This window comes from Mytilus galloprovincialis, chromosome 11, assembly GCF_965363235.1.
Source record: "Mytilus galloprovincialis chromosome 11, xbMytGall1.hap1.1, whole genome shotgun sequence".
In the NCBI taxonomy this organism is placed as follows: domain Eukaryota; kingdom Metazoa; phylum Mollusca; class Bivalvia; order Mytilida; family Mytilidae; genus Mytilus; species Mytilus galloprovincialis.
The window spans coordinates 6,832,092-6,857,938 of NC_134848.1; the positions used below are offsets into that span (position 1 = coordinate 6,832,092).

A 25,847-nucleotide genomic window follows, 5' to 3' on the forward strand; every position below is an offset into this window, starting at 1 on the left:
GTTAGTGTGTCAATATGTCAATGTGTTGATGTATGAGTCTTGTTATATTTTGATATGTAAGTGTGTCAATATGTCGATGTGTTGATGTTTGAGTCTGGTGATATGTTGATATGTTAGTCTTCTTATTGTAACCATAGTATTCCAGTAGCACTTCAGGGTCATATGGATGCACCTGTGCCAAGCTATGATACTAAACAAAGGTTAGAAATAAGAAACTATACATCAATCCAGCCAGTATATATAAAAATTAACATTAGATGATTGCCTTGTGAGATGAACCAGTAGAAATGATAGAAACGTCATTTTAAGCACACATCGAGGTTTCCATATTTTAGAAACAAGTAATTAATTATTATTATTAGTATCTGAAAAATTATTATTAGATGATTACATCCAACTACTGGTGCTGCAGGTTCCTGTGATTGGGTGTCAGGAGTAACTTCTGGAGGTGTCTTTGACATGACAGTCTACAAAAGAAAAACATGTAATATGGTAATAAACTATCATGCCTCATGTGAAAACTTGTCAAAAAGCTTCATTGAAGGCCGTAGAGTGACCTATCATTGTTAATTTCTGTCTCTTTTGAAGAGTTGTTTCATTGGCAATCGATACCACATTTTCTTTTTTATCATACATATATTTTAAAGGCCCATTTTTGCCACTGAAAATAAATATTGTAAGAACAATTTCAAATTGGCCAATAATTTGCACATTATGTTTGGAAATGCTTATAAGATGAAGAAATACACACGTCAGACACATTATTCTGACAACCAGTCTTTATGGAAAAGGTAAGTTGTTGGTTCGACCAATCTGGTGATACAACCCACACTACCTGGCATTTGAGGCAGGCACCGTACTAAAAGACCACATACATGGTTGTGTTACGGGGATTGGGGTCATTAATCTGAATAACCAAAAACAGAGACGACAAATGAAATTTTACTAAAAGTTTCAAATGATCTGTCCCTTTTTAGATATTTTATATTTCTATTTTATTTTTTTGGTTTTTTTTCAGAAGCAGCTATCTTGGCTATTGCCAAGTTTAAAAACAGTGGTGTTATCAACCATAATCTGATAATGGAGAAAATGCATAATTTTTTAAAGTAGGTGTTACTATATTTGTTTTTATTTCTGCAATTGTTTAATTGCATGAAAAATGCAAAAATTCTGCTTTTTACTACCTGCCAAGTCTAATTCATGTTAAATATCTTGTAGTCAAATACCAACGGCCGAAGGTAAATACTAAACATAGCCCCTGGTTATTCAAGAATTCTTAAATGAATATAGTATGAATATAGTATGAAGGGCATTAATCCTCATTTTTTTTTAATGCAAACTCCATTGAACTCATGAACAAGTAAATTATGTCTAACAAAAATGTGTCCATAGTACATAGATGCCCCATTCCCACTATCATTTGACATGTTCAGTGGACCATGAAATTGGGGTCAATACTTTAATTTGGCATTATAATTATAATGATCATATCATAGGGAACATGTGTACTACTAGAGTTGATTGGACTTCATCAAAAACTACCTTGACCAACAACTTTAACATGAAGCAGGACAAACGAACAGACGAACAGACCAGAAAACATAATGCCCTTCTACTATCGTAGGTGGGGCTTACAAATGGTTTAAATATATTTCTTTTCACCAAAAGTTCCATTTCTGCAAATATTTTTGTTAGTTCATGTAGTTTAAGTAACAATGACATCAAAAGCACTATATACTTTTTAAGGGAAGGACTAGTTTAAACCTTTCACGGATTTGGCTATACTTTTTGGACCTTTTGGATTATATAGGTCTTGGTCTTTTATATAAGCTTTGGTTTTCAAATATTTTGGTCACGAGCATCACTGAAGAGACATGTATTGTCGAAATGCGCATCTGGTGCAAGAAAATTGGTACCGGCGCAGTGTTCTAGGATTCCCATTACCCGTTACCCGGGGTAAGTGGATTAGGACAACAGGTAAGTCATTTTTTAGCCTTTGTCACCCGGTGGTAAGTCAATTTTCAAGTTCGGGGAAGCCGAAAAACCTAGTCCTCTTCAATTTTCCCATATCTGCTTTTAATTTTTATTAAATCACGAGAAAAAACTTTGATAAAAGATCGAAGATTTTGTCGATGTCTATCGGCGCTTTTATTCAAGCACTCGTTTACTAGGTGTAATCAAGCGCAAAAGAGACCACATTCTTCTCCTATCATTCTTAAAGTCGGTCACGGTGTCTGTAAAATCGGAAAATCCGGATTGATAACTGGTGCTTAAATCGGGACATAAACGATTTTTTTTCTTGTCATCGGAGGAAAATAAACTTACAGTTGCATTTATTATAGCTCTTAATAAATGACATAGTAATAACTATAACATATTTGTCAAATTTAGTAAGAAATCGTTTTTTTTTTTAATTTTGTACAAAATTCAATCGTATCCGAATCCAGCTTTGTTCAGTAAATTACAATATTCAAAGTTATTATGGCGGAAAATTCAAACTGAATCTGTAGATCATGAGTTTGCATAAGTTTGGATTTACTTCAAAAAGGCTAAACGATATAAATCAAGCATCACCCCCACCAAAAAAGCCCAAACTTGACAAAAAGCAGAGAGACAAACTGTATGATGTTGAAAAAAGGACCAGGGGGTATGCTTTGCGCCGTCCACATTGGTTGGCGGATTTAACTTTTAGATGTGGGTAAGTAATTTTTTATTGATCTTACCCGTGGTAAGTCAAGGTGCCAAAAAAATCCTAGAACACTGTACCGTTAATTTTATTAATATAGAACTTTACATTCTAAATTGTACTGAATAAATTTGTAGTCTGACATCTTTACCACATGTTTAATCGCTACAGTAATTTTTTTTCCTTCCATGCCATATTGCACGTGAGTAAAATTAACAGCACACTGAATGATGATACAATTGATTTATTTTTGAGAATGGGGAATGTGCCAAAGAGACAACAACCTGACAATAGAGCAGACAACAGCACAAGGTCACCAATGTATGTATTTTAAAAAGGTTGTACAGGAAATTTAATGTTACTGAGTTTACTCATCTCATAGAGGTTTTATCTATGTAGGTTGCTTTGTCTACCCGCTACATACTGAAAGGTTTAAAATCTATACACAGGTTGACAGCATACTAAACATTTTGTAAAGATGTGATTTTTGTTTTAATATATGATTATTATATATTTGCATAAAGATGTAAATCAACTTCTCCGCACAGAGATACATATTATGTTTACATAAAAGATGGTTATGAGATGTATATACTAAGGAGACAGGAAGCTGGTGACACATAAGAGAAGGTGATGAGATGTATATACGAAGGAGACAGGAAGCTGATGACACATAAGCGAAGGTGATAAGATGTATATACTAAGGAGACAGGAAGCTAATGACAAACTAGAGGCTCTACAAAGCCTGTGTCGCTCACCTTGGTCTATGTGAATATTCAACAAAGGACACAGATGGATTCATGACAAAATTGTGTTTTGGTGATGGTGATGTGTTTGTAGATCTTACTTTACTGAACATTCTTGCTGCGTACAATTATCCCTATCTATAAGGATTGGCCCAGTGGAAAATGTTAGTAAAAATTTACAAATTTTATGAAAATTGTTATAAATTTACCATAAAGGGCAATAACTCCTTAGGGGTCAATTGACCATTTTGGTCATGTTGACTTATTTTTAGGTCTTACTTTGCTGTAAATTATTGCTGTTTACAGTTTATCTCTATCTATAATAATATTCAAGATAATAACAAACAAGAATGTGCCCAAAGTACACGGATGCCCCACTCGCACTATCATTTTCCATGTTCAATGGACCGTGAAATTGGGAAAATAATCTAATTTGGCATTAAAATTAGAAAGATCATGTCATAAGCAACATGTGTACTAAGTTTCAATTTGATTGGACTTCAGCTTCATCAAAAACTACTGTGACCAAAAACTTTAACCTGAAACTTCCACTTTCATTTTCTATGTTCCGTGGACCTCGAAATTGGGGTCAAAAGTCAAATTTGGTCTGAAAATCAGAAAGATCATAACATAAGCAACAAGTGTAGTAAGTTTCAAGTTGATTGGACTTCAGCTTCATCAAAAACTACCTTGACCAAAAGCTTTAACCTGAAGCGGGACAGACGGACGAACGAACAGACGGACGGACGGACGAACGAACAGACGGACGAACGGATGCACAGACCAGAAAACATAATGCCCCTTTACTATCGTAGGTGGGGCATAAAAAGGCAAAATTTCCTTAAAATTACCAATTCAGGGGCAGCAACCTACTAACCACCTGTCCAATTCATCTGAAAATTTTAGAGCAGATAGATCTTGACCTGATAAACAATATCAACCCCTATCAGATTTGCTCTAAATGCTTTGGTTTTTGAGTTATGAGCCAAAAACTGCATTTTACTCCTATGTTCTATTTTTAGCCATGGCGGTCATCTTGGTTGATTGGTCGGGTCAACGGACACAAATTTGAAACTAGATACTCCAATGATGATTGTGGCAAAGTTTGATTTTATTTGGCCCAATAGTTTCAGAGAAGAAGATTTTTGTAAAAGATTACATAGATTTAAGAAAAATGGTTAAAAATTGACTATAAAGGGCAATAACTCCTAAAGGGGTCAACTAACCATTTTGGTCCTGTTGACTTATTTGTAAATCTTACTTTGCTGAACATTTTTGCAGTTTACAGTTTATCTCTATCTATAATAATATTTAAGATAATAACCAAAAACAGCAAAATTTCCTTAAAATTACCAATTCAGGGGCAGCAACCCAACAACCAGTTGTCCAACTCATCTAAAAATTTCAGGGCAGGTAGATCTTGACCTGATAAACAATTTAATCCATGTCAGATTTGCTCTAAATGGTTTGGTTTTTGAGTTATAAGCCAAAAACTGCATTTTACCCCTATGTTCTATTTTTAGCTATGGCAGCCATCTTGGTTGATTGGTCGGGTTACCGGACACAATTTTTATACTAGATACCCCAATGATGATTGTGGCCAAGTTTGATTTTATTTGGCCCAGTAGTTTCAGAGGAGAAGGTTTTTGTAAAAGATTACATAGATTTACGAAAAATGGTTAAAAATCGATTATAAAGGGCAATAACTCCTAAAGGGGTCAAATGACCATTTTGGTCCTTCAGACTTATTTGTAAATCTTACTTTGCTGAACATTTTTGCAGTTTACAGTTTATCTCTATCTATAATATTATTTAAGATAATAACCAAAAACAGCAAAATTTCCTTAAAATTACCAATTCAGGGGCAGCAACCCAACAACCAGTTGTCCAATTCATCTAAAAATTTCAGGGCAGGTAGATCTTGACCTGATAAACAATTTAATCTGATGTCAGATTTGCTCTAAACGCTTTGATTTTTGAGTTATAAGCCAAAAACTGCATTTTACCCCTATGTTGTATTTTTAGCTATGGCGGCCATCTTGGTTGATGGTCGGGTCACCGGACACAATTTTTATACAAGAAACCCCAATAATGATTGTGGCCAAGTTTGATTTTATTTGGCCCAGTAGTTTCAGAGGAGAAGATTTTTGTAAAAGATTACATAGATTTACGAAAAAATGGTTAAAGATTGACTATAAAAGGCAACAACTCCTAAAGGAGTCAACTGACCATTTTGGTTCTGTTGACTTATTTGTAAATCTTACATTGGTGAACATTTTTGCAGTTTACAGTTTATCTCTATCTATAATAATATTCAAGATAATAACCAAAAACAGCAAAATTTCCTTAAAATTACCAATTCAGGGGCAGCAACCCAACAACCAGTTGTCCAATTCATCTTAAAATTTCAGGGCAGGTAGATCTTGACCTGATAAACAATTAAATCCCATGACAGATTGCTCTAAACGCTTTGATTTTTGAGTTATAAGCCAAAAACTGCATTTTACCCCAATGTTGTATTTTTAGCCATGGCGGCCATCTTGGTTGATTGGTCGGGTCACCGGACACAATTTTTATACAAGATGCCTCAATGATGATTGTGGTTAAGTTTGATTTTGTTTGGCCCAGTAGTTTCAGAGGAGAAGATTTTTGTATAAGATTACATAGATTTCCGAAAAATGGTTAAAAATTGACTATAAAGGGCAATAACTCCTAAAGGGGTCAACTGACCATTTTGGTCCTGTCGACTTATTTGTAAATCTTACTTTGGTAAACATTTTTGCAGTTTACAGTTTATCTCTATCTATAATAATATTCAAGATAATAACCAAAAACAGCAAAATTTCCTTAAAATTACCAATTCAGGGGCAGCAACCCAACAACCAGTTGTCCAATTCATCTAAAAATTTCAGGGCAAGTAGATCTTGACCTGATAAACAATTTAATCGCTGTCAGATTTGCTCTGAATGCTTTGGTTTTGGAGTTATAAGCCAAAAACTGCATTTTACCCCTATGTTCTATTTTTAGCCATGGCGGCCATCTTGGTTGATTGGTCGGGTCAACGGACACAATTTTTATACAAGATACCCAAATGATGATTGTAGCAAAGTTTGATTTTATTTGGCCCAGTAGTTTCAGAGGAGAAGATTTTTGTAAAAGATTACATAGATTTAAGAAAAATGGTTAAAAATTGACTATAAAGCTCAATAACTCCTAAAGGGGTCAACTAATCATTTTGGTCCTGTTGACTTATTTGTAAATCTTACTTTGCTGAACATTTTTGCAGTTTACAGTTTATCTCTATCTATAATAATATTTAAGATAATAACCAAAAACAGCAAAATTTCCTTAACATTACCAATTCAGGGGCAGCAACCAAACAACCAGTTGTCCAACTCATCTAAAAATTTCAGGGCAGGTAGATCTTGACCTGACAAACAATTTAATATCAGTCAGATTTGCTCTAAATGGTTTGGTTTTTGAGTTATAAGCCAAAAACTGCATTTTACCCCTATGTTCTATTTTTAGCCATGGCGGCCATCTTGGTTGATTGGTCGGGTTACCGGACACAATTTTTATACTAGATACCCCAATGATGATTGTGGCCAAGTTTGATTTTATTTGGCCCTGTAGTTTCAGAGGAGAAGATTTTTGTAAAAGATTACATAGATTTACGAACTATAGGCTCTAAAGAGCCTGTGTCGCTCACCTTGGTCTTTGTGAATATTAAACAAAGGAAGAGGAATTATGTTTTGGTGATGGTGATGTGTTTGTTCATCTTACTTTCCTGATCATTCTTGCTGCTTGAAATTATCTCTATCTATAATGAACTTGGCCCAGTAGTTTCAGTGGAAAATGTTAGAAAAAATTTACAATTTTTTTGAAATTTGTTAAAAATTGACTATAAAGGACAATAACTCCTTAGGGGGTCAATTGAACATTTCAGTCACGTTGACTTATTTGTAAATCTTACTTTGCTGAACATTATTGCTGTTTACAGTTTATCTCTATCTATAATAATATTCAAGATAATAACCAAAAACAGCAAAATTTCCTTAAAACTAATAATTCAGGATCAGCAACCCAACAACGGGTTTTCCGATTCATCGGAAAATTTCAGAGCAGATGAATCCAGACCTGATAAACAACTTTACTCCAGATTTGCTCTAAATGCTTTGGTTTTTATGTTTTAAGCCAAAAACTGCATTTTACCCCTATGTTCTATTTTTAGCCATGGGGGCCATTTTGGTCGAATGGCTGGGTCACCGGACACATTTTTCAAACTACATACCCAAAAGATGGTTGTGGCCAAGTTTGGATTGATTTGGCCAAGTAGTTTCAGAGGAGAAGATGTAAAAGATTACTAAGATTTACGAAAAATGGTTAAAAATTGACTATAAAGGGCAATAACTCCTAAAGGGGTCAACTGACCATTTCGGTCATGTTGACTTATTTGTAAATCTTTTTTTGCTGAACATTATTGCTGTTTACAGTTTATCTCTATCTATAATAATATTGAAGATAATAACCAAAAACAGCAAAATTTCATTAAAATTACTTATTCTGGGGCAGCAACGCAAAACCGGGTTGTCCAATTCATCTGAAAATTTCAGGGCAGGTAGATCTTGACCTGATAAACAAATTTATCTCATATGTCAGATTTACTCTAAATGCTTTGGTTTTTGAGTTATAAGCTAAAAACTGCATTTTACCCAAGGTTCTATTTTTAGCCATGGCGGCCATCTTGATTGGATGGCTGGGTCACTGGACACATTTTTCAAACTACATACCCCAAAGATGGTTGTGGCCAAGTTTGGATTGATTTGGCCATGTAGTTTCAGAGGAGAAGATTTTTGTAAAAGATTACTAAGATTTACGAAAAAATGGTTAAAAATTGACTTATTTGTAGATCTTACTTTGCTGATCATTTTTGCTGTTTACAGTTTATCTTTATCTATAATAATATTCAAGATAATGACCAAAAACTGCAAAATTTCCTTAAAATTACCAATTAAATGGCAGCAACCCAACAATTGGTTGTTTGATTCATCTGAAAATTTCAGGGCTGATAGATATTGACCTAATGAACATTTTTAATCCATGTCAGATTTGCTCTAAATGCTTTCGTTTTTGAAATATAAGCCAAAAACTGCATTTGACCCCTATGTTCTATTTTAAGTAACGGCGGCCATGTTTTTTGACGGATCAAAAATCAAAGCACACACTTTGTGCAGGATAATCTAAGGAACAATCATGCTAAGTTTTAACCAAATCCATTCAGTAGTTTCAGAGAAGAAGATTTTTTAAAGTTAGCAAATATGATGAACAAATTGTGAAAAATTGTCATTAAAGGACAATAACCCCTTAAGGGGTCAATTGACAATTTTGGTCATATTAACTTATTTGTAGATCTTACTTTGCTGATCATTTTTGCTGTTTACAGTTTATCTTTATCTATAATAATATTCAAGATAATGACCAAAAACTGCAAAATTTCCTTAAAATTACCAATTAAGTGGCAGCAACCCAACAACGGTTTGTTTGATTCATCTGAAAATTTCAGGGCTGATAGATCATGACCTAATGAAGATTTTTACCCAATGTCAGATTTGCTCTAAATGCTTTCGTTTTTGAGATATAAGCCAAAAACTGCATTTGACCCCTATGTTCTATTTTAAGTAACGGCGGCCATGTTTTTTGACGGATCAAAAATCGAAGCGCACATTTTGTGCAGGATATACTAAGGAACAATCATGTTAAGTTCAGTAGTTTCAGAGGAGAAGATGTTTGAAAAATTGTTAACGACGACAGACGACGACGTCGACGACGACGGACGCCAAGTGATGAGAAAAGCTCACATGGCCTTTTAGGCCAGGTGAGCTAAAAACAGCAAAATGTCCTTAAAATTACAAATTCAGGGGCAGCAACCCAACAACCAGTTGTCCAATTCATCTTAAAATTTCAGGGCAGGTAGATCTTGACCTGATAAACAATTTAATCTGATGTCAGATTTGCTCTAAACGCTTTGATTTTTGAGTTATAAGCCAAAAACTGCATTTTACCCCTATGTTGTATTTTTAGCTATGGCGGCCATCTTGGTTGATGGTCGGGTCACCGGACACAATTTTTATACAAGAAACCCCAATAATGATTGTGGCCAAGTTTGATTTTATTTGGCCCAGTAGTTTCAGAGGAGAAGATTTTTGTAAAAGATTACATAGATTTACGAAAAATGGTAAAAATTCACTATAAAGGACAATAACTCCTAAAGGGGTCAACTGACCATTTTTGTCCTGTTGACTTATTTGTAAATCTTACTTTGCTGAACATTTTTGCAGTTTACAGTTTATCTCTATCTATAATAATATTCAAGATAATAACCAAAAACAGCAAAATTTCCTTAAAATTACCAATTCAGGGGCAGCAACCCAACAACCAGTTGTCCAATTTATCTGAAAATTTCAGGGCAGGTAGATCTTGACCTGATAAACAATTTAATCACATGTCAGCGTCATAACTACAATCCCCTTCCCTTTCATGAATGTGACCTACCGAATTAGACTATTTACCGGATTTGTAATCACATAAGCAACAAGACGGGTGCCACATGTGGAGCAGGATCTGCTTACCCTTCCGGAGCACCTGAGATCACCCCTAGTTTTTGGTGGGGTTCGTGTTGTTTATTCTTTAGTTTTCTATGTTGTGTCATGTGTACTATTGTTTTTCTGTTTGTCTTTTTCATTTTTAGCCATGGCGTTGTCAGTTTGTTTTAGATTTATGAGTTTGACTGTCCCTTTGGTATCTTTCGTCCCTCTTTTGCTCTGAATGCTTTGGTTTTTGAGTTATAAGCCAAAAACTGCATTTCACCCCTATGTTTTATTTTTAGCCATGGCGGCCATCTTGGTTGATTGGTCGGGTCACCGGACACAATTTTTATACAAGATACCCAAATGATGATTGTGGTTAAGTTTGATTTGGTTTGGCCCAGTAGTTTCAGAGGAGAAGATTTTTGTATAAGATTACATAGACTTCCGAAAAATGGTTAAAAATTGACTATAAAGGGCAATAACTCCTAAAGGGGTCAACTGACCATTTTGGTCCTGTTGACTTATTTGTAAATCTTACTTTGGTAAACATTTTTGCAGTTTACAGTTTATCTCTATCTATTATAATATTCAAGATAATAACCAAAAACAACAAAATTTCCTTAAAATTACCAATTTAGGGGCAGCAACCCAACAACGGGTTGTCCGATTCATCCGAAATTTCAGGGCAGATAAGATTTTGACCTGATAAACGATTCAACCCATGTCAGATTTGCTCTGAATGCTTTGGTTTTTGAGTTATAAGCCAAAAACTGCATTTTACCCCTATGTTCTATTTTTAGCCATGGCGGCCATCTTGGTTGATTGGTCGGGTCACTGGACACAATTTTTATACAAGATACCCCAATGATGATTGTAGCAAAGTTTGATTTTATTTGGCCAAGTAGTTTCAGAGGAGAAGATTTTTGTAAAAGATTACATAGATTTAAGAACTAGAGGCTCTAAAGAGCCTGTGTCGCTCACCTTGGTCTATGTGACTATTAAACAAAGGAAGCAGATGGATTCATGACAAAATTGTATTTTGGTGATGGTGATGTGTTTGTACATCTTACTTTACTGAACATCCTTGCAGCTTACAATTATCTCTATCTATAATGAAGTTGGCCCAGTAGTTTCAGTGGAAAATGTTAGTAAAAATTTACAAATTTTATAAAAATTGTTGAAAATTGACTATAAAGGACAATAACTCCTTAGGGGGTCAATTGACCATTTCGGTCATGTTGACTTATTTGTAAATCTTACTTTGCTGAACATTATTGCTGTTTACAGTTTATTTCTATCTATAATAATTTTCAAGATAATAACCAAAAACAGTAAAATTTCCTTAAAATTACCAATTCAGGGGCAGGAACCCAACAACGGGTTGTCCGATTTATCTGAAAATTTCAGGGCAGATAGATCTTGACCTGATAAACAATTTATCCCCCTGTCAGATTTGCTCTAAAGGCTTTGGTTTTTGAGTTATAAGCCAAAAACTGCATTTTACCCCTATCTTCTATTTTTAGCCATGGCGGCCATCTTGGTTGAATGGCCGGGTCATCGGACACATTTTTTAAACTAGATACCCAAAAGATGATCGTGGATAAGTTTGGATTAATTTGGCCCAGTAGTTTCAGAGGAGAAGATTTTTGTAAAATATTACTAAGATTTACGAAAAATGGTTAAAAATTGACTATCAAGGGCAATAACTCCTATATGGGTCAACTGACCATTTCGGTCATTTGACTTATTTGTAAATCTTACTTTGCTGAACATTATTGCTGTTTACAGTTTATTTCTATCTTTAATAATTTTCAAGATAATAACCAAAAACAGTAAAATTTCCTTAAAATTACCAATTCAGGGGCAGCAACCCAACAACAGGTTGTCAGATTCATCTGAAAATTTCAGGGTAGATAGATCTTGACCTGATAAACAATTTTCTAATAGTCAGATTTGCTCTTAATGCTTTGGTTTTTAAGTTATAAGCCAAAAACTGCATTTTACCCCTATGTTCTATTTTTAGCCATGGCGGCCATCTTGGTTGGTTGGCCGGGTCCCTGGACACATTTTTTAAACTAGATACCCCAAAGATAATTGTGGCCAAGTTTGAATAAATTTGGCCCAGTGGTTTCAGAGGAGAAAATTTTTGTAAAAGATTACTAAGATTTACGAAAAATGGTTAAAAATTGACTATAAAGGGCAATAACTCCTATATGGGTCAACTGACCATTTCGGTCATGTTGACTTATTTGTAGATCTTACTTTGCTGAACATTATTGCTGTTTACAGTTTATCTCTATCTATAATAATATTCAAGATAATAACCATATAACGGCAAAATTTCCTTAAAATTGCCAATTCAGGGGCAGCAACCCAACAACCGGTTGTCCGATTCGTCTGAAAATTTTAGGGCAGATAGATCTTGACTTAAAAACAATTTAACCCCATGTCAGATTTGCTCTAAATGCTTCGGTTTCGGAGTTATAAGCCAAAAACTGCATTTGACCCCTATGTTCTATTTTTAGCCATGGCGGCCATCTTGGTTGGTTGGCCGGGTAACCGAACACATTTTTTAAACTAGATACCCCAATGATGATTGTGGCCAAGTTTGGTTAAATTTGGCCCAGTAGTTTCAGAGGAGAAGATTTTTGTAAAAGTTAACGACGACAGACGACGGACGACGCCGGACGACGCCGGACGACGCCGGACGCCGGACGCCAAGTGATGAGAAAAGTTCACTTGGCCCTTCGGGCCAGGTGAGCTAAAAATGGTTAAAAATTGACTATAAAGGGCAATAACTCCTAAAGGGGTCAACTAACCATTTTGGTCCTGTTGACTTATTTGTAAATCTTACTTTGCTGAACATTTTTGCAGTTTACAGTTTATCTCTATCTATAATAATATTCAAGATAATAACTAAAAACAGCAAAATTTCCTTAAAATTACCAATTCAGGGGCAGCAACCCAACAACCAGTTGTCCAATTGATCTGAAAATTTCAGGGCAGGTAGATCTTGACCTGATAAACAATTTAATCTCTGTCAGATTTGCTCTGAATGCTTTGGTTTTTGAGTTATAAGCCAAAAACTGCATTTCACCACTATGTTCTATTTTTAGCCATGGCGGCCATCTTGGTTGATTGTAAATCGCAAAATGGAATATCCATTTTTTAAATTGTTTCTCATGGTCATTTCTTTATTTTTTAGATTTACGATTGGTGTGTCTACATGATAATGTCTGGAAAGGTCAAACAAGATGGTATTGACATTGGCAAACTAGAGAGACTGCTTTTAGAAGATGAAAAAGATGACAGTTGTAGTACAAATGAGAAAACGTTCTCTATTGATGATAACATTTTGAGAGAAATGTCCAATGTTTATGACTTTTGTTTGGTAGCAAGAATGAGTAAGGAAGGCAAAGAACTTGCTTCATGCACAAGGTCCTATGGAAACACTACATATGGAAACACTGGCAGGAAAATTAATTTTTCACCTTTTTCCAATAACAGATCTTCAAATTCATATGTGTATACTGTAGATGAAAATTCAACAGATTCTTTAGTTGACAGTATAATATTTGGTTCAATTTGTAAGATTTTTGAGCACGTTTGGAGAGGACAAACATACACCTGGGTTTTGCTTGATATATTTGATGATGTAAGATATGAAGATGGATTCTGGAGTGTGTTAGAGCATAAAACCTCACAGAAACCTGTTATGTTGAAAGATGTCAGTGCTCCTCAGATTGTTGGGAGAGAAAATGATAGACTTCATTATGTCCGTACATGTATCTAACTTGTAATTGATCAGTTTTCTTATTTGACAAAGTATATGTATATAGACAATGTTTTAAATTTCTCCAAAACTGCTGTTTAAATTTAACTTTTTTGATACCAATGTGTATGAATGTTAAATAAAAGCTCCTTTTCTTATAAGATACCATAAGAAAATTTATTTCAGACTGCAAAGTCAATATTTTTACATGAAACAGAATATTCTGTTCATATTTACACATATATAACTGTCTGAATACTGTATATTCAGAAATTATTGCGTGCATTTATTACTGATATTTTATCATTTAAGAATAAAATGCTATATTCAGAAATTTCCTATTGATTTAAAGAAAAATTTCAAAATGGGAGTTTTAATTATTGGAATGACTTTTAGCAAAAATAAAATAATTTCATAATATACAGTCCTGACAGTATTCATGATATGTTTATATATGAGTAGTTCTTTATTTATTATATATTGGAATGTAAGGTTAATTAAATAATTAAATCTTAAACTATTAAAGCTATTTAGAAAGATAGGGTTTTCGAGTATTTATCTTCAAAATAATTTAGACCATGTGTATTCTTTCTTACATGTACAAATGATACATGCTTGGTCAGAGAGTTTGACTGTTTCTATACAGATTTTGTGTACATAGATTTTTTTTTTAATTCTTTGTATTAAAGAATTTTAACTATTTGTCAGTACAAACTGTACATACAATATAATATACCTAAATAAATCTATTTTATCTTGAGAGTCACACATCCTTTGAACCTGTACATAATTATAAATAAATTCAAGTGATCTCTTAAGATTGAAATTAATGCCAAGCCAAACAAATTTAAAGGATATATATTAAAGTATAAAAGTTGGCTTATCAGGCTGACTTGTACTTACTTGTATTTTAAGTGAATACTGTTGTAACAGTGTGTATTAAAAAACGTTTTCAAACTCTAGCTCATGTATTTTATACTTATCAACAAAATCACACACTTATAATTTTATATAAAGTTAGTTTTTTTCTGAATTGAAATAAAGATGATAAAAATTTATAGATAGGTTACTAGTTCACATTTTTGACACAATAAATTTTGAAGTTTAACTTATTTGTAAGGGAGAACATGTTTTTTGTTATTGAAAGTTTATAAAAGTGTATCATATGATCATTGATAATTATTATTTCTTAATTTGCAAGGGTAGTTTTACATGTGATAGCTTATATATTTGATCTTGCTGTATTGACTGACTTTCAGATGTGTAATTTGTTACATTGTGTTCATATAGTATGAATAAAAATATTCTTGTACACAAATATGTCCTTCTTCCATATAGCTGAAACGTTTTTAAACAAGTAAGAAGTTATATTGGCATCAGTTACAGGTCAATAATGTTTTCAGTCACTCTTAAGCATACCTGCACACTTATTGAGCGTTAAATTGTTTGTTTTTTTCAAAACCACATGAATAAATATACTCTGGACATGTATAAAAATGACAGAACAAGCCTAACATATGTTTTTATATGAAAGAAAACAGTTAAGGTGGTACCTAACCCAACAGGGAGATAACTCTGTAAAATTTGAGTTATGTTGTGTTGTTAAGGGAAAAATTAGTGTTTGTCAAACTGCTATATATATATAACCAGTGTATTTTTTCTGAAAAAACGGTTGCTTCAAATTCTTTGTATTTTTATACAACCGCAAAAATTGAAAAAAAAATTGTCAATTATTGGTATCACGTTGGCTTCGTCGTCGTCTGAAGACATTTGGTTTTCGCACTATAACTTTAGTATAAGTAAATAAGTATCTTTGAAATCTGAACACAAGGTTTATGACCACAAAAGGAAGGTTCAGATTGATTTTGGAAGTTTTGGTCCCAACAGTTCAGAAATTAGGGTCCAAAAGGGCCTAATTAAGCATTATTCTTGGTTTTCGCACAATAACTTTAGTATAAGTAAATAGAAATCAATGAAATTTAAACACAAGGAGGACTTTCAAATAACCATCTTCAACAAGTTAACTCATACAAATAAGGCAACATCTTTAATTTTTTTCACAAGATTCATTACCATGATGCATCATGAATATGCATGAAAACATTTCCACTGTAAGTAAAGCAAACAACTAATAAGTCAATACGAGATTCACTATCAAATATGGAAGAAATACACATATTTAATATGCACGCAATTCAACACAAATCTCGCATGGTAAAACAGGATGTAAAACAATGAATGAGAGTTGTCTCATTGGCATGCATTCCACATTCCTCTAAATACCAGTAATTTCAGATATTTCCTATTAATGTGGTACCTAACACTACAGGGAGATAGCTCTGTAAAATCAGCTAAACGTTTTAATTACGTTGTTTTGTTAAGGGGAAGTTGTTTTGTTAAGGGGAAATTCAGCTTCTGAATGATCAAAATTACTGTCTGTCAAACTGATATATAACCAGTGTAATTTTTCTGATAAAATGGTTGGTTCAATTTTTTTTATATTTTTGTCAAAAGGTCGAAGTAAATACTTCAAAACTTTGTGAAAATTAAACGAGCCAAATTAATTTTAGTGAAAGTGGTGTGTACCACCTTAAACTTATATTTTATGTGGTGTACTCACATGAAGCAATGAATGGGCAACATTGCCCCTGGTGAAGTAACTGTCGGAACTGTATCCGTAGCTAATGCCTGGATCTGTTTGTGTTGAGATTGTTGCTGTGGCGACTGGTTTCCAACAGCTGCATGGCTCATTATGGGCGATGAGTTTGGCACAACATAAACATCCAATAGTACATATAGCGCGATTATAATGAGCAGGTTGAGAACCGGGTTGGCTGAAGCTAGTATCCATGATTTATGAAATAATCACGTTTGAAAATGATTGTTTATATATGAGGGGGGCTTACATCAGGGAGGCCATACCTCTGTCTGAGTGTACGGCAAGGGGTGCAGGGTATTGTCATAAATTCTCTGGAACTATGGAACACTTACCTGTCAGTAGATGTCAACCCTAATTAATATACTTTGTGTTGTTGTAACTATTACCTTGTGTTTGTGTACACATATTAATCGGACATTCTAAAAAAGAATACTTTTAATAAACTACATTTCATAGTAACAAAGAAAATATATATTTACAATTATTAATACCATGCACTTAGGTTGAAAAAAACTTGATTTAACTTGCATGTAGCTTGCAGGACTGATTTACCTGTAACATTTGTAGGAACTTAGATTATTTTTTGTATATAAGATGACCGATAGTGCTGTCTCAATTCAGAGTTTTAACTTTAAAAACATGATTAAGTGTGTATTAATATAGTACAGAATAGTATAGAATGTCTATCTATAGCTACATCCAACGCTTTACATGTCATGATATAATGATATTCGTCACCGATATCTATTGAGCCGCAGAAATGACAAAGTCTGTCTTGAAAGGGGTTGGTTATAATAACTTTAGGAAATTATACTGAATATTAAAGAGAATTTAAAGTAGGGATTTTGCAAATTGTTGAAGGCCGTACGTGACTATAGTTGTTAATTTCTGTTTCAGTTAAGTTAATCTCGTTTCATGCTTTTGGGGAGTTGTCTCTTTGGCAATAATACCACATCTCGATTTTTTTTGATTTTTTTTATCTTCTTCTTCTTCCAGGTTAAGGAACCGAATTCAAATCTTGAATGTATGAATCCCGCGAAAACTAACGCAATGTCGGACAACACAGAAAGTTTTCTCTTGGCTATTTACAGGATAAAACGTTCTCTATATATATACAATTAAAACTATGTACAGGATGTTACTGTCTAAATTTTAGCAGAGCATGCCTTCAGGGCAGCTCTGAATCCATCAACTGTGTCAGATGATGTTGCGGATGTTGGCAGTTGGTTCCAGTCTCGAATGGTCCTTGGAAAAAATGATTGTCCGAAGGCGTCTGTTGTGGCCCTTTCTTGGAAGAAGCGGTTTTTACCTCTGGTCCGGCTATCGTTTGGCGTTAGATTAAATTTACTTTTCATGAAGTTAATTAGTTTTGTATATAGAGCCCGTTTTTAAGTATAGAAAGCGTACTGACCAAAATAAATTTTTCAAACAATAAAAATCTCATAAAGTTAGATTCTATTTCTCATTTTTATCGGACTTGTCCAGTAATTTAATTCCCGAGTAATACGAATGTTTGAACAAATCCGCATTTAGTAAGATTTTATTTCTCATTAAAGTCGTTCTTGTCCAGTAATACAATCCTTGAACGAATTACGATGTGAAAATAAATTTGCAACCAAACTAATGGACATTGTACATGTACAACTAATCGATTTGAAGCGTTCCCTGTATGGAATGGGAAATTATGAACTTTTCGGTCCGTACAGAAGACATGTCGTATCGTACCAATGTTGGTTTTCGAAAGCACAAGAACAGCGAGAAAGACTATTTCGGAGACTGTTGATCGACACAAAATCCATCCAAACCACGACTAAGTCTTCATGCTCAGATTTTGAAGTCACTTCAGTGCCAAAACCCCAGAAGCTTGCTCGTAAGCCTAACAACAGGAAAAGACCAAGGACAGCACGCACACAGCCAAGATATTATACTTATTTTAAAATTGTAAATATTATTATTGTAAATATTGTACATACATGTACATTATCACTGGACTAGTATATATTTGTTTAGGGGCCAGCTGAAGGACGCCTCCGGGTGTGGGAATTTCTCGCTACATTGAAGACCTGTTGGTGACCCTCTGCTGTTGTTTTTTATTTGGTCGGGTTGTTGTCTCTTTGACACATTCCCCATTTCCATTCTCAATTTTAAATGTCATCTCTTTAACTATGTGTATTGTTTATTGAGAATAAAATTTGATATTTAGTAAACATTGTTTGTGTTTATTATGTTGAAATGGAGAGAAAGAAAAAATAACAAAGAAAAACAAAAATAGAACTTGTTACAGATTTTTTTTATTTTCTTTATTCATAAACTGCAGAATACAAAATATAAATTTAGCCGTCAAAATGAAAAGTAAATTGAAAAAGAACATCGAATGGGTTATCTTATTTTTTTTCCATGAACATACAATTCACTATTTTCACAGTGCATAATTTAAATTTAACTACATTAAACATGTTAAACAATCTCAACTATTTTAAACGCAACATTGTACAAACAACACAATTCATAAACATCAATAAAGATAATCCAATTAATTTTGTTGATTGGATAATTCACGGCTCAGTAGTTGTGTAATCAGTGACACGTGCCCTCATTATTTTAAAAAAGTTAACATATCTATCTAAGTTCGATTTCAAATTCTACCAAAATTTAATTCTTATATAAGCAGCATGTAAGGAATATATACATACATCCTGTGTGCAAATGCGACGACTATAAAGGGTCCTGAGTGCACTTTGTATGTCCTGAGTGCACTCAGGAGGTCCTGAGCGGTGTTTAGACGTATCCGACTACCGCTAGGCCATTTCAACTCAAAATATATAAGATATCGTTGCATCAGTAAAACTTTGAATCTTTTTTGACAAAAACTATTAGAATTTAAGGCTGCCCTGTTTTTACAATAACTGTTTACTTGTTATCATTTCAATGAATATCAAGTAATATTTGTCGATGGACGGTTGTTGAGTTAATGCACGGTATTGTGAATTTTTTTTTCACAATTGAATTTATAGAACCTTTTGTTAAGATTCATTGTCCTATGTATCAAATTAAAATAGCTTTCTATTTCCAGTTCTTTGGCGTTTCAACACCACTGCATGCTCATCCAATGAAAAAAGGAAAGTCATAATATTTATTTTATTAATAATATAATCTTTTATTCCTAAGCAATACAACTTACAAAAAAAATTATTACAAATATTCAGTTACATCAGTGAAATATATTTACATTTAAACAATTAGTCAAATAATCATATAAGTAAGTATACCCATGCATATAACAGTACAGCAGAGTATGATCAAATATAACACATTTTAAAGGAATTTAATTTCGTGCCTTCTCAGTCAGAAATAATAACCTCCCTTGAATTGTTAAGTTGCTTTATATTATGAACAGATACTGGTGAGCACCCAGCCACTTTAAAAGGGGGTCCCATCCCAGCACAAAAAAAAGGGGCGAGTTCCAACTATATGTCCCCATTCAAATACATTATCGTCTAAACAGTTTACGATTCGACGGTTTTCTTCAACAATATGGTTTGATAAATTTCTTTCGAAGTTCATTATACTTTTCACATACTAAAATAAAATGATAATCATCTTCAATTACTCGTTTATCACACATATTACAAAATCTCGGACATCTCTCAATATTATGAAATCGACAAGTTTCTATATTCAAACAGTGAGCAGATATATGCGATATTTACCAATAAATGGTTTTATCAATATAATTTTAAAACAGCTTGATCTAAATAAATTGTTGTTGTCAAATACATCTATGCAACATACATTTAGGCGAGATTTCAAAAAAAATAGTTCATTTCACTATTAAAGCTACCGTTTAATCTATCTTTGAACTCAATTAAAAACAAATTCACATTGTTTACACCCTGATGCATAACCGTACTTGTAAAACGTAGTCATCCGTATCAATAAATTGTTTCATATCAAAATTGAAGTGCATGAGTATTATTAACGTCTGGGATGAGTGTGAGAAATCTCTGTTGATGGAAATAAACAAAATTTAGCTGAATTTGTATTATTCAATTAATGAAAAGGCAAGCTAGTTTGTGTTTAAAATGATATTGTTGGAATGGATTTATAGCATGAAAAATGTGTGTAACCGATTTTACATTGACCAAGGATTTGTATAGTAAGGTCTTACTATACAAATCCTTGCATTGACTTGGACTGCGAATTTGAAAATCATATCTTTGTGAAATCACATTCTACAAGATGACATATTTTGTAAGTACGTTAACCTTTTATTCTTATTCTAGTATCTTTGAAATGCATTTTATAGCTGACTATGCGGCTTGAGATTTGCTCATTGTTGACGGCCGTACGGTGACATGTAGTTGTTAATATCTGTGTCATTTTGGTCTCTTGTAGACAGTGGTCTAATTCGCATTCATACCACATCTTTTCTTTTATATTTATATAGCTATATTTCTTACAACTGCATGTTATGTGTACATTGTCCAGGCTCGTGTCGCTGAAAGAGGTCTCCTTTCAAGTTTGAAAATATGTGAATAGCTCGGGAAAACTATCAGAAATATAGTATGATAAAAAAAATTTAGCAAAGTTCCCACTACTCTTTTTGTAAACTTTCTTGCTATTTCCGGGTGTGTTTTAATCGAAGAATGTTCTCTCTATTGACACTATGGTATATAAACTCATCATATATACCATGATTGACATTTTATATTGACGGAAGACGTGCGTTTCGTCTAAAAAAAAATAAGACTCATTAGTGCGCTCGAATAAAAAAATTAAAAAGGCAAAATAAAGTTCGAAGTTGAAGAGGATTGAGGACCAACATACGTATTCCCAATTACATCCACCGTAAGGTCATCTACAGTGGCGGATCAAGAATTTTTCATAAGTGGGGGCCCACTGACTGACCTAAGAGGGGGCCCGCTCCAGTCACGCTTCAGTGATTCCCTATATAAGCAACCAAATTTTTTCCCAAAAAGGGGGGGGGGGGCGGGCCCCCTGGGCCACCCTCTAAATCCGCCTCTGATCTATTCCTAAGATAGAAAAGCCTCTTGTTCAAAAATAAAAAAAAAATTGTTAACTTTAAATTTATAATTATGAACATATCAATGATAACTCTTCCATCCTTCAATTGCAAACCACATAAAACCTAAACAATTCAAGTGAACTTATAAATTAAATGATGAAAAATCGAATGGCGAACAAAATAGTATAATAGATTTGGTTTGGCAATCTTCGTTTTGAGACCTTATTGGTGGGCTAGCTAGCATAAAGAATTACATGTACTTTAAATGTATAAAATACATATTTTCTACAATGATATATAATTAGGAATGGAAATTAAAAGGCTTATTTAAAAACATAAAAAGGATCTTTATTTGTATATTTGAATATCCTCGAAAATATCTTTGCGTTTGAAAGCTCTTTTAATATATTTTACACGTATATCGAAATGTGTTCATACCAATTGTCCCGCTTTATACCGAACCCGCGTAACCTTAAAATTAGGACATTACACGAACAAAACATTACAATTTTGTTTATTACAGATATTTTATCATATCCACGGTTGAATGCACAATATCCCCACCAAGAAAACCGTCTACTGTTAGAGGAGGGACGACAGCCTAGATGTCGTGTGCAAAAATAATAATTACTTGGTACGGTTTCAGCTTGTGTATTGTAATTTTGAATAGTATAGATCGATTCGTGTTTTAAAATCAAATAAACGCTACTGCTTTCACTGATGACCGAAAAATTACTTTAATATATATATATAAAAAAACAATGTATTTGTTACATGTTTTTGGTATAAAATTATATATTTTGAAGATCATATTCCGTAATGTTATGACCTGAATTCTATTCGATGTCTATAAAGCAATAATATATTAGAAAAAAAGATAAATTAAGGACTTAAATGAAAGTAATAAAATTCTCCTATACAAAAATATTAAGATTAACTTGAAACAAGAATTTTACCTAAAACATAACCATTCTGACTCCAGAAAACTATGAACAAAATTTATTATTAGCGAACTCACTCTTTTAATAGAAAAGGTCAAACATTCCTAGATATCAGAGATATGCAAATTCTGTAATGAGATTGAGGACGAAAAACACTTCTGTCTCAAATGCTCTAAATATAATTTTTACAAAAAAAATTTTTTTGACTCAACGAAAATCAATTCGGAGTGGAAAAACACTGCAAAAGATGATACACTTAAACTTAGGATATTACTAAACGCCACATCTCGCAGTCAAATTAAAAATACAGTTTCCTTAATATGAGTCTTTAGAACTGAGGACGGGAGACCCAAAACAATAATTTCAACTGCTACATTTTGTATTTTAATATTGTACTGTATATTTTTGTATATATGTTATGTTTGTCAGAGATCAGTTTTTTTTAATTTATATGACAATAAAAGTATTTGATTATAAAAATTCAAGGCAAACGTTTTGTTAACATTTCGTTAGAAATCATTGAAATATATAACAATTTTTAAGAATATTATTCATACACACAAAAGTCATTATAATAAAATTGAGAATGGAAATGGAGAATGTGTCAAAGAGACAACAACCCGACCATAGAGAAGACAACAGCAGAAGGTCACCAACAGGTCTTCAATGCAGCGAGAAATAATGTCTGCATCAGTTGATGCATATATATTCTTACGACGCTAAAAACGGCGATTTTCCAGTAAAATTTCAAATGTAATTGTCAAATACGTGACAAAATACGTAACCCTACGACATAAAAACTTTTTTGGGTATTTTGATTTAATTCAAGATATAATAAACATTTGATCATGACAAAATTTTCTTTGAAAATTAGTGTTATTTGTGCATAAGTCGACTTCGTTCTCTAAGACTATTTCTATTTTTTTGTGTAAAGAATGAATACAATATAACCGATTTTTTGTCAAATGCAGTTTGGTACGAAATAATAGCTTAGAACCTTTAAACTATTCTAGTAATTTATCCATGCCGTATGGCGTAGGTTATGATTAGCCCTCGGGGGAAAACATTCAAAATTAATGTAGGGATAATTATGACAAGTACGTGTATTCCCGACAAACAATGACAATTACCAAATTCGTTTATTACGTGTACATGAATGCATTTTGTATAACCATTAAATCTGTGGCACCAAATCTATATATGTATAACTGTATAAATTACCCAAGCAGGAACATATATATAATAGTTAGATTTACTGTAACCAGATTCACCTTTTATATTTCTTGACACGTGTGTTGTGAGGTTGATTTATTTTTAATAACTAAATAGATAAAAAAAAAAATTAACGAATATATGATACATAATTGTAGATAATACAAAACTGGCTGTATGACATTATAAGTAATAACACGGGCCATGCTTGTAAAAACTGTGTGATAGTGGTTAGTTCGTATAATAAGTCAACGTTCGGTATAGTCAGGGCTCGAGAGACTAGTCAGGGATTGTTTTACACCAGGAGCCTTTGAATTTAAAAACATGGAACTATGTTATTGCCAATCAGACAATTATTGTACAACTAAACACTATTTTTGACTCTTTGGCTCTCATACCAGAATGCACATCTTCTTAATCTGTCTTTACGAATACGTCGCTTCTATATATCATAGTCCATATTTAGCAAACGACAGTGTGAATATTTTGTGTATGAGTGTCTGAAATGATTCGATGACATACTAGTGTATAATGCAGGCTGTAATCTTTCAAATTTCTTCCTTTATATGTCATGCATCAAATAAAAAGTAGTATTATACATGTGAAAATTAAGGTGACAAATCTAAGGTAAAGTAGTGACTAAGACCAACGCGTCCGTTGTGTATATACCGCAAAGGATTTCTTAGTGCACTAAGAAGAAAGTTTAAGCACACAGGACTCTAAAAAAAACGACCTTTTAAGGCCCCAAAGAACATGCCAGGATAAAAGAGAATATTAGTATATAACTCATATTAATGGTATCAATAGATATAGTAATTGTGAAGTAAAAAGACTTTTCAATCAGCGTGTGCCACTCGGCACGTCACCAACGGCTTAATGCAAATTCCCAATCATCACAATAAAAAGGGCTTTCAAACTAAATGGTAGACCCGACCCCAACATAGAATGGTTAAAATTTTGAGTTGGAGCCATTAAACTGCTCTATAATTTGACGTAATTTGTCTCGAAAGCAGTACACTGCACTGTGAGTATTTGTTAGATAATCACGCGCGATTTTATTATTTAAAGCTTTAAGGAAATGCTGTACGAAATAACTAAGATCAGTTTATTTGTACTCGTAACAAAAAGGAGAAAAGATTGGGCTGCCTCTCTGCAATTTTGTCTAGTTACTAAAGTAAAATCAAACTTTAATTCTCCGGCAATGCACATGTTGATATATATATTGTATAGGTCATTCCAACACTTACACTTGTTCTTTTATTTGAGTGCCGGGCTATTTAATTACCATTTTAATTCAAAGCTTGGATTTGAATCCTTCATTCTCCAATACGTTTGAATTTCTACATACATCACAGAAAGTAATGAAAGTTGTGTGTTAAACGTCAATGCGAAAGCAAACAATCCATTAAAGAAGACTTTTAGAAGGCACATATTTATCTTTCGTCTGACAGCACGTATACACCACAGTTATAGTAAATTATATTTATATAAACATATAAAAAAAAAATCGAACAAAAAAACAATTTTTTTTTTTAGACAAAAAGAGAAAAGAACTGATAAGTGCGGGTTATCCATGCGCTTTTTAGCTTGCCTCCTTTATTTATGTTTCGATATTTCAAAACTTAATTATTCTTTTTATCTATTATAACACGTGAAAACCACACCGGTGAGACCATATATGTCATAAACTTACAGCTGGTCCTGAATATGCATGAAGTATTTGCCACTGGACTTTAAACAACAATCAATCACACTACAACTTATAGTATACTATAGTTGTGAAATACAAAATGTATATTATAATGATACAATTAGCCAAATAAATAGAATACAAATACACACTACTTTATATAACTGACACACTCTCTAAACTATATAAGTAGAGAAGCGAAAAGTTTCCTGTGAATACTAAACAACCTTTCGAAACAGCACATGTTTTAATGGGTTTCCATGCGGCGCTCAAATATTTTGCATGGTCTTTGGGTACTATAGTGTTTAGACATATATGATATTGTAAGAACCTTTAACGTATAATAGATTCAAATTCGTTATTTTCCTCAATAAAAAAAAACCAAGCATGTATATTAAAACTGACGGCCAGACATCACTAATACGTGTATACACACATTAATTAATTCTTTATTAACGTTTAGCCCTACGGCACCTTTTAATTAAGAATGATGATGAGAGTAATAAAATAGGTATGTACTTTCTTACG

The 25,847-nt window shown here is 33.2% G+C and overlaps 1 protein-coding gene across 1 annotated transcript in view; it reads right to left on the minus strand.

The window, feature by feature from the left end:
* The window catches only part of LOC143051537 (uncharacterized), a 37,174-nt gene extending 36,711 nt beyond the window's left edge, over window positions 1-463 (minus strand). Inside the window, exon 1 of the mRNA XM_076224430.1 lies at window positions 392-463. Within this exon, the coding sequence (XP_076080545.1) occupies window positions 392-461 (70 nt within the window). The 5' untranslated portion in view covers window positions 462-463. The remainder of the gene's footprint in view (window positions 1-391) is intronic.
* Window positions 464-25,847: the final 25,384 nt, after the last annotated feature.